This window comes from Ictidomys tridecemlineatus, chromosome 4, assembly GCF_052094955.1.
Source record: "Ictidomys tridecemlineatus isolate mIctTri1 chromosome 4, mIctTri1.hap1, whole genome shotgun sequence".
Lineage (NCBI taxonomy): Eukaryota > Metazoa > Chordata > Mammalia > Rodentia > Sciuridae > Ictidomys > Ictidomys tridecemlineatus.
Window position 1 is genome coordinate 107942261 of NC_135480.1, and position 19371 is coordinate 107961631.

A 19371-nucleotide genomic window follows, 5' to 3' on the forward strand; every position below is an offset into this window, starting at 1 on the left:
TACTCTTCTCATTGAACATGACACTTCTAAGTTATATTGCCTATAGCTTGTCCTACCTGCAGCAAAGTCTTCAATATGACTGATCTGTTTACCAATGGTGGACATGAAGTTTGTCTGATGCTTCCATCAGCAAAAATTTATAACGTGTGACTTTGTAGATGTCCTCCGTAGGCCTGGGAGAGAATATGGGTATATACTTCAGGCAAGAATTTCCAAGTCCTTGGGCTGGGGATATAGCTCAGTTAGTAGTAGAGTATTTGCCTAGCATGTACAAGGTCCTGGGTTCAATCCCCAAAACCACCAAAAAAAAAATTGCTGAGTCCTGTGGAAACATGGACTTATTTCTCATAAGTAATGTTTTCTTTTTTTTTGTGACTTTCCACAATGTCAGAATTTATTAAAAAACAATAAATTCATAGGCCACATCACTTTCATGAGTGGCCATTCTAAGTAATGTTTTCCTGCTTTCCAGAACAGCTACAGTGCATGAGGGTTTCTAATTCCCCTCCTCCTCGGTATAACACACCTCACCACCCAGTTTTTTATTTTTGCCAGGCTTATGGATGTAAGATGATGCATCACTGTTTTAATTTGCACTTCTATGTTTAGCAATTGGTTTGAGAACCTCTTCACATGCTTAGTGGTACTTCAGCCTTTCTCTTCAACAAACTGGATGTTCTATATGTCTTCCCCATTTCTTCTGATGATGTTGATGTATTTTCTTGGGATTTGCTGGAGCTTATTACATATACTATTTAGATTAAAATGTTCACCTGTTGTATTATATTTCTTCTCCCATTACATTATATTTCTATTACATCTATCACTGGTGTCCTTTGATGAACAAAACCCATAATTTTTATATAATCAAAATTTACATTTTCATGGTGTGAAAAATGTATTTTCAGAAACTGTAGAGGAAGCCACAAGAACATACTCACAAGCAAATAAATACTGTACCATTATTTCAAAATGAGCCAAAACACATTATGAAAATGATACAAGGCACAAGAGAAATCAGAATTATAAAAATTATAAGTTAAGAATAGAATTTTAGGAAATTACTAGAAATAAAAGGAAAAAAACAGTAACTAAGACTTAACTAGGAATAAAAGAAAAGAAATAAACATAATTTCAGGAGAAATAAAAGGTGAAAAGGAAGAAAAAAGTAGAGTATTCATAGGCAAGTAACAAGTGCAAATGCCTATAAAAGGAGATCTCTAATTTCATAGATGAGAACCTCAACAGGGAAATCCAAACCAAGAGAACACAACAAATTATAAAAACGGTAATTGGAGGGGGAAAAAAGTCCTGGTGTTAAAAAATTTAAGGGACATATTGAGAAGAAACATCATACCCAAGAAGATTGCACCAGAATTTATATTAAAACATACAGTTGTGGGCTGGGGCTGTAGCTCAGTGGTAGACCATCTGCCTCGCACATATGAGGCACTGGGTTTGATCCTTAGTAGCACTTAAAAATAAATAAACAAAATAAATGTATTCAAAAAAACATATAGTAGTAAAATTACTGGGTTTAAAAAAAAAAAAGAAAGAAAAGAATGGCCCTCAGAATTGCATTGTCCTGATTTCCTACTTCTGTTTTAAACAATGGTCAATCCAGAAGCAATCAGCCTCTCTAGCACCTAGTTTATGCTCCTGAAATACTTTTCTCACTTTAAAAAAAAAAAGTTTCTTGGAGAAATGATTGACTCCATGTCTGAAGAATGAAATTTTGGGGATCAGTTCAAAATATCTTATTATGGCAAATAGCAAGGCAGGTATTAGAGGTTACAGTTTTGAGCCAAACATTCAGAGATGAACTGAAGACAACTCCAGAAGCCACAATACAAATATTTGATCAACAAAAGAATAATAACTGCAATGGATTGAAATATATAATAAATGTTTAAACTGATGAGTTTTTAATGATACCAAAGAATAATAATGTGCCATCTTTGAAGGATAGCTGAAAACCAAATCATTGTTTTGAAATAAAGGTGATGTGTTTAGAAAATAAAGGTGATGTGTTTTTATCTTAACTGTGGTGGTGGATATATGGACTGATAGCATGGAACAAAATACACAACAGCCACACACAAACAAGTATAAGTAAAGTTGGGAAAACTAAATAAAATCAATGGATTGTGCCAATGTCAATATCCTGATTATGACATTGTTTTGCAAGATGGTACCTATACGGGAAAATGGTAGAAAGCATAGGATTTGGCTATATTTTTTCTTACAACTACATGTGAATCTACAATGATCTCCAAATAAAGACTGTAATTTAAAACTCTTCATTACCAATATATTCTTTGATAATGTAATACTCAATATGTTATTAAGGAGGAGGTATTCTTATGAACACATTTCCCTTATGAATGCACATACAAATAAAGGGTTCCTATGAGTCTACCTTCTGCTCTTCAACCTCCTGCCATTCTACATGTACAGCAGCAGGAAGACAAATTTAAGGTTCCTAACAAATTTAACATTCATTTACAGCTTGTTTTAGTAAAATCTTTGAATTTTTTTTCAAAGCTTGTTGATGATGCATACTGATGAATAACGATCATAATGGTAATAAATGATGCTGATGATAGCAATGGCTGTGGTCGTTGTGAAGATGAGGAGGAGGATGCAGTTTTTGGAGCTAAAATATTCCAATGGTGGATTTTGACTCTTAAGTTTCCCTAGATATAAGATTACTCTATCAGTACAAGGAAAATTAACATACCTGGGAGACAAAAAATGATTTGCAAAGAAAGTGAAAAACAAGACTCTAATTATTCCTTTACTGAGGACCATAGTCTCCAAAGTGATTGTATCCCATGAGATGTTCTGCACATACAGATGAAAACAGAACTTCAACCCTCCCAATATACCTGATCCCTTTTTTTTTTCTGTGACTGCATTGGGTCCTGTGAGTAGATTTAGAACTGGATATATATCTATACACTTCTTGTATTTCATGATCATAGAACCCAAAGACATCTCACAAGAAATCCAGGAGAAAGTATTTCATTTTCCCTCAGCATAGGTATTTAATTACATTCTCTAAAAATTGCATTAAAATACCCTTCATCTGTGAACTTTTGTTTGTAATGCAGACCATCTACAACTGTACATTTATCTTCATCTCCAAGTGCTTTTCTTTCTGTGTGCTGGATTCTCCTCATCAGCAATCCTAAGCTAAGGTAAAATACAGGTAATAATTGTAATAAATCTTGGAAGATATGAGGTTTACATTCATTTAGTTTATTTTACCAGAAGATTATGGGAGGGAAAATTTAAATACATGTTCTCAAGAATTCTCCTACTTAATGGTATTCTGATTTGTGCTTCACTTATTAAATGGTATACACTCTGTTTTGTTGTAAACCACTTTGATCTATTGTTATTGAAAGAGTATTTTCTCTATTATCATTTAGAGCAGAGGATGGGTCAAAGGGAATAGTAGGATCTTCTTAGTCTATTTTTTTAATCTAGAAAATAATTTCCTTCCCTGTAATAAATGCAAATAATATTCAATAAATCCTAGCTACCTCCAATATTAGTTATTATTAAAGTTAAATACTTCTGCCATCCACAATGTAACATAAAAACTTGCAATCCAATGAAGATTTTCTTGTCTCCAGATCACATCCTAGGGACTTTAAGACTCTTACATTAAAAAGTAGTACCAAATAGTGTTGTTAAAAAAATCAAATGAGACAATGATTTTAAAATCCTATGTAATACATTAAAGGTTACACAATATTTTTGTAAAAGTACATATACATTTATGCATATGTAAATTTGTCTTTGTATATAAAAATATAGAGGAATATTCCAAATATATACAGTATTAAGATACCAAGCAGCAGGTAAATAGTGTTTGTTTTGTTCATTTTCTGGTATTTGAGGTTTTTGTTTTGTTTTTGCTTATTTGCATTTCTACATACATAATTTTTAAAAATATAAAAATCTGAAATTTATAATAAGATCCCTCCTCTATCTACAAAACTTAATTAATTAATTTTACAACTAATAACAAAGTGATAACACAAAGATAAGCAACAACAAAACAATATAGATTAGTGGGGACAAAACATACTGGTAGTCAAAAGTCCTACATTTTACACCTACTTCTGCCTCTTACTAGCTGGGTTACCCTGGGTAATTTATTTAATTTGTGGAGCTTATGTTTTCTAAAGAATGAAAAATTGTATTAGAGCATTCTTCTTTTTCTCTGCAGTAGGCACATGTGAGGATATTGAATGTAAAGCATGTCACAATCACATTTTTCTTAGAGCTCAGGTGTGTAGATTCAGAAAACTACCAGTGGGAAGAAAGGGAAGAAGCTCATGAGCAAGAAAGAACATGAGTACATTTGATTTCAATTCATCAATAACTAGTAGGCCTTGAGCAAGTCAGTATCTGACCTGAATTTTATATTGTCTTCTCAATATAAAAATGGCAGTAAATATCCTTTACTAAACACATTTGCCCTTACCCAAAACTTTTAGGACTTAATGATATTGACCTTTGAAAGAAATGTGTAAACTATAGAACATTATACAAAAGGTAATGATTATATCAGAAAAAAAGAAATAGTGAGAATTTAAGTTTTTCAACCAAAAAAAACACATCTATTGTCATGTATACCTAAAAAAAATGAAAAAATCTTCAAGGCCAATGAAATTGATAAAAAGAAAAACAAAAGATGCTGTATACATAAATCATGATCCATGCTTCCTAAAGACATGTCTACAGTTTGACCACTTTCCTATTTAGGATGTAACACCAATACGTTTTGATATTATAAATATAAGTAGTAATAAACTATAAAGCACTGACTATGGCAATACAATATGCCAGTGCCAAAAATGAAGCACTGTTCAATTATATGATAACTTCTGTGGATAGCAAGTATTATCCTTTTAAATTTTAGATGTCTTGAGAACTGTAGCCTTAGGATCTTGGGTCTGGTGTCTATGAACAAATTCCACATACTTAAAACAACTCACAATCTTATAGGAACCAAGTATTTAAAATAAGATTTCCAAATTCATATTATCCCGTGTTTTTTTAAATCAAGTCACCTTTGGATTTGATTTTGCTACTTTCTTCATCTTTCAGAGAAATTGATTAAGTAATTCAATAATACAGGTATAACTACCATATCACCCTGACTGACTCTGTATTGAGTTCAGAGGACATTCATTTATCTATTCATGACTGTTTAGGAATTGCATAAATGATAGTGAAATTCCACTTCTGAAGTAAATTCCATCTGCACATGGAAAATTTGATATATGCAATTTATTGCATATGGGGTGGAGATTCTCAAACTTCAGTGTACAGGAGTGTCCCTAGAGAGATAGTTGAACATAAATTGTCCAGAAGCTTTCAGAGTTCCTGATTTAATATCTCTGGAATGAAAGCTGAGAATTTGCATCTCTATAAGTTTCAGGAGAAGGTGAAGTTGGTGGTCCAGGATAATTTTATTTTATTTATTTATTTATATGGTGCTGAGGATTGAGTCCAGGGCCTCACACCATGTTAGGCAAGCACTCTACTGCTGAGCCACAACCCCAACCCCAGGGAAGACACTTTGAGAACCAGAGTTCTAAATATTTGAGAAACAGGTAAATGGATAACAGATCTTGGTCCCTTTCCTCTCATCTTCAAGATCTCTGAAATACTCAGGAGCTGTCCCTTCACTCACCAAACAGCAGGAGTGAGGGGAAGTTATATAGGCCAGACAGGATGGCTCAGCAGACACCAAATGCAGAAAACAAGCTTCCCCAGGCTGTGCAGAGGCAGCCTCTCACAGGTTCTTCTTTACCATCCTCAAAGGCCTCCCACCCAGAGAAATGGCTGCAGAAAATGACTCCACAGTGACAGAATTCCTTCTTGGGGGATTAACAACACAGCCAGGGCTCCAGCTCCCCCTCTTCATCCTCTTCCTGGGGATCTACGTGGTCACCATGGTGGGAAACCTGGGCATGATCACCCTCATTTGTCTCAACCCTCAGCTTCACACCCCCATGTACTTCTTCCTCAGCAACTTGGCACTCGTGGATCTCTGCTACTCCTCTGTCATTACCCCTAAAATGCTGGTCAACTTTGTGTTCCAAAAGAACATCATCTCCTATGTGGGGTGCATGTCTCAGCTCTACTTCTTCCTGGTTTTTGTCATTGCCGAGTGTTACATGCTCACGGTGATGGCCTATGACCGCTATGTAGCCATCTGCCACCCTTTGCTTTACAATGTCATCATGTCCCATGCCCTCTGCTCTGTGCTGGTTGCTCTGGTCTACACTATGGGACTAATTGGTTCAACAATAGAGACTGGCCTCATGTTAAAACTGCGCTATTGTGAGCCCCTCATCAGTCACTACTTCTGTGACATCCTCCCCCTGATGAAGCTCTCCTGCTCTAGCACCTATGATATAGAGATGGCAGTCTTTTTCCTAGCTGGATTCAATATCATAGTCACAAGCTTAACAGTCCTTGTTTCCTATGCCTTCATCCTGTCCAGCATCCTCCGCATCAGCTCCACAGAGGGTAGATCCAAAGCCTTCAGCACCTGCAGCTCCCACCTTGCAGCCGTGGGGCTGTTCTATGGATCCACTGCATTCATGTACTTAAAGCCCTCCACTGCCACTTCCCTGGCCCAGGAGAACGTGGCCTCTGTGTTCTACACCACAGTGATCCCCATGCTCAACCCTCTGATCTATAGCCTGAGGAACAAGGAGGTAAAGACTGCCCTGCAGAAGACACTGAGGAGAAAACTCTTTTGATGCAATGTAATTGTTCTTCTCAATATAAAAACAAGTTGTTATAAATATCAGAAGGATGCCCTCTGCCTGCCTACCCTATTGAGATGGGAAACCATCACTTCTCTATGTGGTTGAGAGAGTGCCTTCTCTCCTTCTTTCCATTTCTTCCCTTCCTCTCTTCTCTCATTTTGTTTGATACTATCCAATTTTCAAGTTCATATTCTTTCATGTGAGATCCATTTGCTCTACCTTGAGCCCTTCATTAAACATTATTTCATTAATTCTAAGTTAACAAAAATTGAATTTCCAATATTGAGTGTGGGAGTCACTCATGATCTTACTACATTCAACATAGAAAATATTATTCAATTCCTTTGGGGCACCTGGGAACATTTAAGGTAAAGAGAATTGAATTTAAAAGGACCAACTAGTGATACTCAGTCATTTTCTAATCCAGATTCCTCCCTTTCCTCTCTTGTACTCCTCTATAATATTTCTACCCAAGAATTTCTATCTAATTCCTTTATGTAATTTTTTTAGTAACAGCAACAATAATAATAACACCATTAACATGTTTTGATGCTTACTCTCAGCCATACAAATCTTCTCAGTGCTTTCTGTTCTGTTTCAATGGCATCTTATCACAGATACTGTGGTGGCCTTACTATATAGATATAGAAACTTGGTTTAGTAATCTGTTTGAGGTCCCAGAGATGATAAGTAACATAAATCAGACTTCAGCCTCATTGACTAGAGAGCCTGCACTCTGGGCTCTCACTCATTGTCCACTTCAGTTTAAGCTGACAGTCCCTTTCATCAGTCTACTAAGACTGCCCTATCTATGTTCTTCCAATTTCATATGCCTCCAGATAATAATTTCTCAACACTCCTCCTTTTGTAACTTGTCTAAACCTCTTTGTCTTTATTTGCAACATCTTCAAGTTAGCGAAATATTACACCAGAATGACTCAGTTTTAACAGTGGAAGCCCCACATCCTGGGAAAATCCTTAGTCCCACATAAACCAGATTGGCTGGCCACCCTAGGACACACATTGCTGTACACTCTGTTTTGCTGCCTAAACCATTGATCTACAGCCAACCTCACTCAGTGAATCCAATTGCCATGAGACATGGTTCGTTCCCTAAGTGCTTATTACAGTATCAAAGATACTTTTTTTTAACCAAGATGGGGTAAAGGATTTATGGGCATCCTCTTGTCATTTAGAGCAATTTTGGATCTACAATTGTAAAAAAAAAAAAAATAGTGGTTTAATATGGGAAATTGTAATAACTAGTTGTCTCAGGCAGAAAGGGAATCAATGCACAGAATTACATGCTCATAGCTTTTGAGTCACTAGAGAAGGTGTGAGGGAGCCCCCAGAGTGATTCCACATCTAGGTAGATATGACCTAGAAGTCAGGAAGCTCCAGCTTCCTTTATCACTGCAGCCACCACGAAGGATACTTCTCACAACATGACACTGGAAAATAAATGACAGAATCATGGAATAAGCATCACCCAGAAATATGATAGAAATGCAGATCTTCAGATGCTACTCCACACCTACTGAATTACTGGGTAGAGTCCAGCAATTTGTTTTAACAAGCCCTCAGGTGATTCTGATTACACTGGAGGGGGAGAACCTCCAACTTCCACCTTTCAAATTTCACACAAGTACATTTAATTAGTGGAAGCTAACTTCTAGGGTGCTAGATGCAAGAAAATCAGAAAAATACAGTTTTTTATTTTTTAACCTGAAAAGAATTTGAATCAAAGGGCTATTAAGAGCACCATACCTAAGTAGCTTCTCTCCTCATTTTCTCCAGAACTTTTTCAGCGTGAAATGAGATCTCTACCACTATAGATCCTCTCTAAATAGAAGTGAATGTGGAAAATGTATCTGTTTATCTGTAGGTAAGAAATCATAAAGCAAAGAAATAATGGATTTTTATTATACACAAATATAAGTTTTGTTCAGCAAAGGATAAAAGTGATAGATTTAATAGCCAAATAATGCAATGGGAGAATAAATACAACAAAATGGGAGAGCATTTTATATCCAAATAGCACATATGATAAACTCCAGCAAATCACAAGTGTCATGTTGGGGGGTAGGGGTAGACTCAGGAAAGAAGGTTCAGGGCTCAGCAGGTGGAATAAGATATAAGACACAGGATAGTGAAATGCTTTATTCAGAGGTGGCAACAGCCTCAAGCTTTAGTCCCCAGCCAGATCCATTTTGTCCCCTATAGCCCACAAGTCTTTCCCATAGGCCCTTTTTATATGCAGGCCAAATAAAGAAGGCACACTGCCAACAGGTTACATTAGTGAGGGTATACTCCCAAGGAAGTGTTTATGCCCTTGAGTACATGCATTGAATCAGTGTTTCTGACTTTGACTGCATAATATAGCCAATTCATGGCCTTGGCTACATACTACAAACATAACATAAAACATAGCAGAGCCTGCCTAAAGCCTTAGCAAGGGAGCCTAATTTTAGCCATTTTGGGCCTGGCCCCCCAAAAAGACATCAACATCATCAGAAAAAAAATGGAAAAGGCATGTAGAACATTCAATTTATGGAAGAAAAGGCCTGAAGTACCACCAATCACATGAACAGGTTCTCAAACCAATTGCTAAACATAGAAGTGCAAATTAAAACAGTGAAATATCTTCTTATGTCTATAAGCCTGGCAAAAATTAAGAAGCTTGGTGGTAGCATGCATTACTGAGGAGGTTGGGATTTAAGAACCCTCATGAACTGTGGCTGTTCTGTAAAGCAAGAAGACATTACTTAACAAGAAATAAGTCTATGTTTCCACAGGACCTAGCAATTTCTGACTGGGGCATGGACCCCAAAAGCATTGTCAGTCCCAGTAGAGGTTATGTAAAAAGATATACACTGTTTTTATTGAAAGAAAATCAGAGATAAACTATGTGTCTGCCATTGGTAAAGTAAATAGATCAATTGTATTGAAGACATTGCATCAACAGAATTACCTATAAATAATGTAGCTTAGAGTTTAACTGAAGGAGACTTAAACAATATATTATCAAAAGATGTAGGATGCAATGAAAGGATTGCTTACATTATTGAAATACAGATAACAATCAGAAACTCTTTTGAAAATTTATACTCCAATAAAATAGAAAATCTTGAAGATAATGACAAATTTCTAGAGACATATGACCTATCCAAATTAAATCAGGAGTACATAGACTATTTAAACAGATAAATTTCAAGCAATGAAATTGGAGACAACTTCAAATCAACAAAGAAAAGGCCAGGAACAGATAGATTCCCAGCTAAGTTCTACCAGAACTTCAAAGAAAAACTAACAACAATCCTCCTCAAATTATTCCACAAAATAGAAAAAGGAAGTAACCCTTATAAACTCATTCTATGAAGCTAGTATTACCCTGCTATCAAAATCAGATGAAAACACATCAAGGAAAGAAAATTTCATCAATATCCATGATGAGAAGATTTAATGCAATTCCAATCAAAATCCCAATGATATTTCTCATAGAAACAGAAAAAGCAATTATGAAATTCATCTGGAAAAATAAGAGACCCAGAATAGCTAAAGCAATCCTTAGCAGGAAGAGTGAAGCAGGTGACATCACTATACCAGAACTTAAACTATAATACAGAGCAATAGTAACAAAAACAGCATGGTATTGGCACCAAAACAGAATGGTAGACCAATGGTACAGAATAGAGGACACAGAGACTAACCCACAATATTACAATTATCTTATATTAGACAAAGGTGCCAAAAACATGCAATGGAGAAAAGACAGCTTCTTCAACAAATGGTGCTTGGAAATCCATATGCAACAAAATGAAATTAGGTCCCTATCTCACACCATGCACAAAATCAATTCAAAATGTATCAAGGACTTAAGAATAAAATCAGAGACCCTGCATCCAATAGAAGAAAAAATAGGCCCCAATCTCCATCATGTGGGAATATCTGCAAAAATTTTAATAAAATATTGGCACATTGCCTAGAAAAAGGTAGTGCAACATGATCAAGTGGGGTTCATCCCAGGGATGCAAAGTAGGCTCAACATACAGAAATCAATAAACATAATTCATCACATCAATAGATCTAAAGACAAGAATCATATGATCATCTCAATAGATACAAAAAAAAGCATTTGACAAAATACAGCACCCCTTCATGTTCAAAACACTATTAAAAAGTAGAGATAGTAGGAACATACCTCAACATCATAAAAGCTATTTTTGCTAAACACAAAGCCAACATCATTCTAAATGGAAAAAAAATGAAAGCATTCCCACTAAAAATGGAGGAAACACACGGATGCCCTCTTTCGCCATTTCTATTCAAAGTGGATCAAGGACCTAGGCATTAGACCAGAGACCCTGCACCTACTAGAAGGAAAAGGAGGCCCAAATCACCATCATGTCAGCTTAGGAACTGAATTCTTCAACAAGACTCCTAAAGTGAAAGAAGTAAAATCAGGAATTAGTAAGTGGGATGGTATCAAACTAAAAAGCTTCTTCACAAAGGAAACAGTCAACAATGGGAAAAGAGAGCCTATATAATGGGATAAAATCTTTGCCTCCTGCACCTCAGATCAAGCATTAATCTCCAGGATATGTAAACAACTCAATAAACTTAACACCAAAAAATAAAATAACCCCATCAATACATGGGCAAAGGAACTGAACAGAAGGAACTTCACAGAAGAAGAAATATGATCAGTCAACAAATATATGAGAAAAATGTTCATCATTTCTATCAATTAGAGAAATGAAAATTAAAACAACACTCAGATTTCATCTCCAATTATCAAGAATACAAGTAACAAAAAATGTTCATAAGAATGTGGGTGGAAAGGTACACTCATAAATTGCTGGTGGGATGCAAATTGGTTCAAACACTCTGGAAAGCAGTATGCAGATTCTTCAGAAAGCCTGGTATAGAACCATGATTTGACTCAGTTATTCTACTCCTCAGTTTATACTTAAAAACAACTTAAAAAGACTTAATATCAACATGTTACAGTGACACAGCCACATCAATATTTATAGCAGGTAAAGTCATAATAGCTAAGCTATGGAACCAACCTAGGTGCCCTTGAACAGATGAACAGATTTTTTAAATGTGGTATATATACACAATGGAATATACTCTGCCATAAAGGAGAATGAAATTATGGCATTTGCCAGTAAATGGATGGAATTGGAGAATGTCACATTAAGTGAAATAAACCAATCCCCAAAACCCCAAAGGCCAAATGTTCTCTCTGATATGAAGATGCTAACATACAATAAGGGGAGGTGAGGAAAGAATAGAAGTTTATTGAATTAGACAAAGTGGAATGAAGGGAAGGGTTGGGGAATGGAAATAGGAAAGATATATAGAATGAATCAGACATTAATTTCCTATAAAAATATATGAATACATGACCAATATAATTCACATCATGTACAATCAGAAGAATGGGAAGTTATACTCCATATATGTATAATATGGTGTGGTTTGGATGTGAGGTGTTCCCCAAAAGCTCATGTGTGAGACAATGCAAGAAGGTTCCGAGAGATTATTGGACTGTGAAACTCTTAACCCAATCAGTGAATTAATCCCTGATGGGATTAACTGAGTGGTAACTAGAGGCAGGTGGGGTGTGGCTGGAGAAGGTGGTTATTTGGGAGTGTGGCTATGGGATATATATTTTGTATCTGGCGCTGGAGTCTGTCTCTCTCTGTTTCTTGACCACCATGATGTGAGCTGCTTCTCTCTGCCTCACACTTTGCCATGATGTTCTGTCTCACCTCAAGCCCTGAGAAATAGAGTGGGCCTTCTCTGGACTAAGATCTCTGAAACCCTGAGCCCTCAAATAAACTTTTTCTCACCTTCCATTGTGCTAGTCAGATCCTTTAGTTACAGCAGTGAAAAAGCTGACTAAAATATATGTCAACATGTATTCTACTGTCACATATAACTAATTAAAGAACAAATTTTAAAATTCCCAAGAAGTAATTAAGAAATCTTAAGACACAGCTAAGGTTTCTTAATTAGTTCTAAAAAATTATTTTAAAATATTTTAATTAAAAAGATTAATTCCCCCATAGCTAAGCTATTTCTCTTTACTGCTCAGAGTTTGGCTCTGCTTCTAGAAGTGCAAGTACAGTTTTGAGACAAAAAAAGAAAAAAACAGTGTGTCCCACTTCAAGAACAGCCAGAGAACTAATAGCCTAAATTACTTTTACAGACAAATATATAAAAGACTAAGTAGAAACCAGAGAAGGCTTCAATAGATACCCTCCTAAAGGTCCTACAGAAGGTAATAAATATGGCCTTTGACTATACACATGTAGCAATTTTATTTCTGTGGCTCACTTTCACTTCAACACCAAAAGCAATGAAAGAAAGTGCCTACTCTGTCTCCTTCCCCTACTGGATCCTAGAGTCCAGGATTGATGTTAAAAGAAAATCCCTCTGCTTGCTTTTTTTTTTTGGGGGGGGGGTCGGGATGGGAGTGGAAGAAACTGGGTATGTACCCAGGAGCACTTTACCACTGAGCCACGAGGCCCCAACAAGTTGCTCAGGGTCTCTAAATTGCTGAGACTAGCTTTAAACTTGTGATCCTCCTGCCTCAGCCTTGTGAGCCACTGGAATAACAGGCATACACCACCGAGACTGGCCCTTTGCTTTCTGCAAAGATGGCCATAATCCAATATTGAACTGTGGGCTTGGAATTGGGCAGGATTTTAACATTGTCCACATGAGAAAGCCCTTCTTCCCCTCAACTAAATTAAATAGAATTATTAAAATCTACTGAGGTGACTGTTTTATTAAATAACTGCAGATACTGTCTTAATAGATTCTAAAGTCTGTTCATGTGGTCACAGGAGGAAAAAAATAAATGTTTACTTTACTAATGATTCTGAGGAACAGTGTTGCACCCTTTGCAGTCAGCACAGGAATGGTCATACCATAACCATAGTGACACTTTTCTTCTTACAGGCCCAAACTGGGGCACACATTTTCTTGTTTTCAAGAAGGCAGAAACTCTCTACACAAAACAATCATTTTCATTCAACATTAAATGTACCCATACTCTGTGATTCTAAGTAAACTTGTAAATAAAGAATGAAAAATATCAAGTTGTTTGTATTTTCATTTTTCTAGTTATTATTAAGTTTCTAACACAATATTTATTAAATCATATCTTAGAGCTTGCTAGACTTTTTAAACAAATATATAATAAATATATATACACTGTATATATTTGTGTATAATATATATACATATATTATCTATATTACACACACACACACACACACACACACACACATTCTCTCATTTAAAAAAAAAATAGAAGATAGTGTTGGATCAGTACAGGTCTAAGCATCTTCACTGTCAATTCAAATAGGATGACTCCTTCTGCTACTGCCACCTGGTGGCAAATGCCTCAAATTCAAGGACAGGAATCAAGGAGCAGGCCCAGGGAAACTCCCTCTAATCCAGAGAATTGACAACAAGACAGCAAGTTCTAAAATGCATAGAAAACCCAGACTTAGAGATCAGGTACATCTGCAGGAGAGTTGCAATGTGCACTATATATGAAGAGAGAAGGGCAATGAATGATCTGTCTTATTTATTTATAAGTGAACATCCACCCTTGACTATAGACAGGAAGTGAAAGCCTAAGTATACAATACATTTTAAAATTTTACACTAAAAGAAGAAAGAAAATTGAAGTACATTTTCAGGATAATTAAGACATGATTATGTTTGCGGTATGAAGTAAGAAGTTAGCATCAAAGGGAAAATTGAAGGTACAAGAAAGAAAATGGATACTTTAGAGGATAGGAAGGGTGGGAGGAGATGGAACCAAGAATATATAAAAAGGCATTTGACCAAATTCAATTTCCATTTGTTATTTTAAATATTCAATTAAATAGTGATAGACCCATTCTTATAATAAAAGTGAAAATAATTCTTAACACAAAATATCATATATACTCCCATTAAAACTTATACTACACAAGATGTCCATTATAATTTTCTATTACTTTATAATTGTAAAGAAAAAAAAGCAAGAGCAAGAGGAGGAAAAAAAAGATAGAGGCAAATCAAAAATCATAAAGGAAGACACAAAACTATCAGTATATGCAGATTATATTATTCTATATCTGGAATCTCAAAATAATTAGTGAAAAATACTAAAAATTATACCAGCTACATTTCAGTAATAAAATCAGAAATCAACTATTGATATTCTTTGCATACTTTATATACCAGAGTATACTCTAACCTTTTTTTTCTTTTTGTATACTCTATATACAATATTGATATTGTATAGAATACTGTCTGCCATGAATGGGATCTTGAGCCTCCCCTAAAGCCCATGTGTTGAAGACTTAGCACCAAACCCATGGCATTAGTGAAAAGAGGTGGAACTATTAGGAGGTAGAGTTTAGTGGGAAGAAGCTAGGTCACTGGAGGCTTGCCCTGTAAGGGGAATACTGTGATCCTGTCTCCCTCTTCATCTTTGTTTCTGAGCCACCATAAGGTAAGAGGCTTCCTCCGTCAAAGGCTTCTGCCATGCTGCACTGTCTTACAAAATGCCCAAAAACAATATGGCCAACTGTCCATGGACTGAAACCTTCAACTTATGAGCCAAAATAACCTTTTCCTACTTTAAGATTGATTACCTCAGGTATTTTGTTTTGGTAAATTACATCTCATCTCAATAGAAAATTTAAATTCTTAGGCAAAAATCTAACAAGATTGTACAAAACCTATATGAGTAAAAGTGTAAACATGACTAAAAGTCACAAACACAGATCTAACAAATCAAAAAATATATCATGTTCTTTTGTACAACTCAACACCAAAATACATCAATTCTCTCTGAGTTGGTTTGTAAATGAAACATCATCTCAATAGATACAGCATCAAAGCTTGGAGGATTTTTTTCCTGTCAGAAGACAAACTGATTTTAAAGTTCATGCCTAACTTATATGAAAACACTATAATGCTTTTATAATTAAAATGGGGTTTTAACACATGAATAGAATGGTGTATCACTAGAACAGAATATAAAATTCAGGTACAAATCCAAGAACAAATGGAAATTTAATATTTGATGAAGGTAGCATCTTGAATCAATGTGGGGGTGGGGAATGATGCTGATGGTATAACCAGATAGCTTTATAAAGAAAAATATTTAGATTCATTCTCACACTTAAACAGTATAAACTTAAAGGTACCCAAATGTAAAAAAATTGAAATCTTATAAGTTCGGGGGGAAAAAAATGAAGCATAAGATGAAGTTATTCATTACCTGAAAGTAGAGAACAGTTGGCAGAGTATTCTTTCAGAGGCCATAAATAAGTATGTTAGTCAACTTTCCATCATTGTGACCAAAATACCTGTCAATGAAAAAGGATAAAAGATTTATTTTGACTCATGGTAGAAGTTTCAGTCTATGGTCAGCAGCACCATTGCTCATAGTAGAGGAAAGCTACTCAGGTCATGGCCACCATGAAACAGAGGAGGAGGTTGAGAAAGAAGATAAACTCTTCTAGGGCACATCCCCAGAGATCTACTTCCTCCAAAAATATCCCATATCTCATTAAGCCATCAATGAATTAATCCACTTATGGAGTCAGAACACTCATGATCCAACTATTCTGAAAAGCCCCACCTATGAACATATGAGACTCTAGAGGACATTTTAGATCCAGAATGATAACAAGTATGACTCATTTTAAAAAGTATTTTTTGCCTGGCAAAAAAGATGTCATAAAAGAAATTAATAGTTAAATAACAAAATGGGGAAAATCTATGTGGAAACAAAGTGCAAATATCTTTCATATAGAGTTTCTAAAATTTTACAAAAAATGGCTACAATCCAAGATAAAAGTGAACAAAATATATAAAGAGATATTTCATAGGAAATATAAATAATAATAAAGATGCCCTACTTTTCTGATACATGCATATTAAAACAAGAATGATATTTCAAGCAGAAGAAGAAGCTGAAATTTCCTCTTCCAACTATGATGGAGTAACAGGGTCCAGATTTCCTGATGCCTTAAACCACCAGAAACCCAAAAAATATATATATGAAACAACTATTTTTAGATATTGATTTTTTTAAAAGGCAGCAGAAGGACCAGAAGATAGTGGAATAAAGGAAAGCTGTACTCCAAGTCATTCCTTGGCTCAGATCAAAGCAGCAAGTGTGCAACCTCTCGTGAGGTGTAGGAAAGAGGGATTTCACTAAAATTCAATACTGAATACTTGAAGTGGCTTAGGGACTCAGAAATTGAGTTACAGTGAACAAAGAAGAACACATTGAAACCAACCTGGCTGCCACACTGGCACTGAACATGAAGGCAATTGCAGCACAGATTCACCAGAGAGAGGAAAAATGCAGAGAAACACAAATTTGGCATGGAAAAACATGAGACGAGAAAAGCTGACTGAACTTGGCTGATCCAGATGCTGCACTGTGCACTGGTGCTTGAAAAGCATTCTAGTATCTCACCTGACCATGGAGAGCTGAGGCAGGAGCCATCATGGAGCCATCACACTCATGCAGTTGTGGTAGCGAGAAGATCAGAGCAAATACTGCCACAATATCCCAGCAGGCACCTACCTGATGGCCTAAGGTGCACCTGGAGGAAATGTGAGTGAAATTTGTATGGAGATGACAGTACCCAGGGGTAATCAAGTTGAAAGTGCATAGGGGAGTCCACCTTCTTCTCCTTTAAGTCTGGCAGCTCACATGACCAGCTGAAGTGGGCTAGGAGTTTGAGCAGATGGGAGCGAATACATTTAGGGACTAAGTCCAGGAAGTCTACTCCTGAGCAGCAGGGAGGGAAGGGTTGACTCCCTGGCCCCATGACTGCAACTCTAGAGAGAATCCTGAGGTCCAGACCCACATCAGAGATCAGCTACTCCCCAGGAAATGGATGGGTCAATCTAATCTCTCCAAAGCAGACACCACCCAGTAAAGCCCCTTAGGTATGATTAGACCTAAACACCACCTGCTAGAACTCCCCTCACAGAACTCTGCATAAGTGGTACCCGGGGAGTGCACCAAACTGGTCTGAGTGGAAAAAACTCCAACTGAAAATACTTCCTAATTCATCCCATCTCATACTAGTGAGAGGAGAAGCTGAGTCTTATATCAAACATCTTCAATTTTAGGCCACTCAAACTGGCAGCTCAGAGAGCAACCCAAAAACAAAAAGGGGTTAGCAACTCCAACCCCTTGCACTCTCTGTCAGTATATAACTCAAGAGGATATGGGAAGAAAGACTGTTGGGCAGAGACACTAACCACCTGTTATGGTCAAATATTTTAATCGCCTCAGTGGAAACATTTCCTTCGTGTGGGGTGGGAGGAGTTTATGTGCCCACATGTGTGAGAATTCTGGCTGCACTAATTGGTGCAGGGAGATATACACATATACTTATTTTTTCCTCTCATTTTTAGTATTTTTAATGTAATAAAAATACATCTAGGAGAAAAGACAGTCTTTTAAACAAATGGTGCTAGGAAAACTGGATGGCTACATGTAGAAAGATGAAATTAGACTTCTCTCTCTCACCCTGCATGCAATTCAAATTGAAATGGATGAAAGACTTCAGAATTAGACCAGAAAATTTACATCTGCTAGAAGAAAACATAGGGTCACTCCATCATATAGGTAGTGTCACTCACTTCCTTAAGAAGACCCTCAAAGCATAAGAAATGAAATCAAGAATCCATAATTGGAATGCCATCAAACTGAAAAGCTTCTGCACAGGGAAGGAGACTATTAGGAGTATGAAGAGAGAGCCTACAGAATGGGAGAAAATCTTGGTCAGTTACTCCTCCTATAGGGGATAAATATCCAGAATATATGAAGAACTCAAAAAACTTAACATCAGAAAACAAAACCAAAAAACACACAAATAACCCAATCAGTAAATGGGGGCAAAAAAAAAACTAAACAAAAATTCTCAAAAGAAGAAATAACAAATATATGAAAAATGTTCAACATCTCTCAAACAGGGAAATGCAAATCAAAACTAAGATTTTATCTCACTCTAGTCAGAATGGCAATGAACAAGAATACAAATAACACTAAATCCTGGTGAGTTTGTGGGGAGAAAATGTACATGGTGGGACTGCAGACTAATACAACCACACTAGAAAGCAGTATGAAGATTGCTCAGAAAACTAGTATGGATCCACCATACGACCCAGCTCTCCTACTCCCTAGTATTTTTCCAAAAGATCTAAAATCAGCATACTACAGCAATAGTAGCATACTCCTCCTTTGTGTATAAGAGCACAATTTACAATAACTAGCATATTGAACCTGACAATAGATGAATGGATTAAGAAATTATGAGATATATATACAATGGAGTTCTACTCAACCATTAAAAAAAGGAATAAAATTATGGCATTTGCTGGTACACAGATGGAAACGGGGAATATCATGCTAAGTGAAATAAACCAAACTCAGAAACATGAAGGTCAGATGTTTTATCTTATATGTTGAAGCTAGAGTAAAATAAAAGAGAGGGGGCAGGTAGGATAGGATAACAAAGAG

General features: G+C 36.2%; 1 protein-coding gene and 1 pseudogene across 2 annotated transcripts in view; one reads left to right on the plus strand and one right to left on the minus strand.

The window, feature by feature from the left end:
• LOC106145341 (olfactory receptor 8B12-like) overlaps positions 1–19371 on the minus strand; it is a 141017-nt pseudogene that overhangs the window by 60183 nt on the left and 61463 nt on the right. The window contains exon 5 of the transcript XR_013437966.1: positions 16102–16189. The product of XR_013437966.1 is annotated as an olfactory receptor 8B12-like (transcript). The remainder of the gene's footprint in view (positions 1–16101; positions 16190–19371) is intronic.
• LOC101962639 (olfactory receptor 8A1) lies at positions 5840–6791 on the plus strand. The gene has a single exon (XM_005339519.4). It carries the CDS (start codon positions 5862–5864, stop codon positions 6789–6791), a length of 930 nt encoding a protein of 309 aa, XP_005339576.1. The 5' UTR covers positions 5840–5861.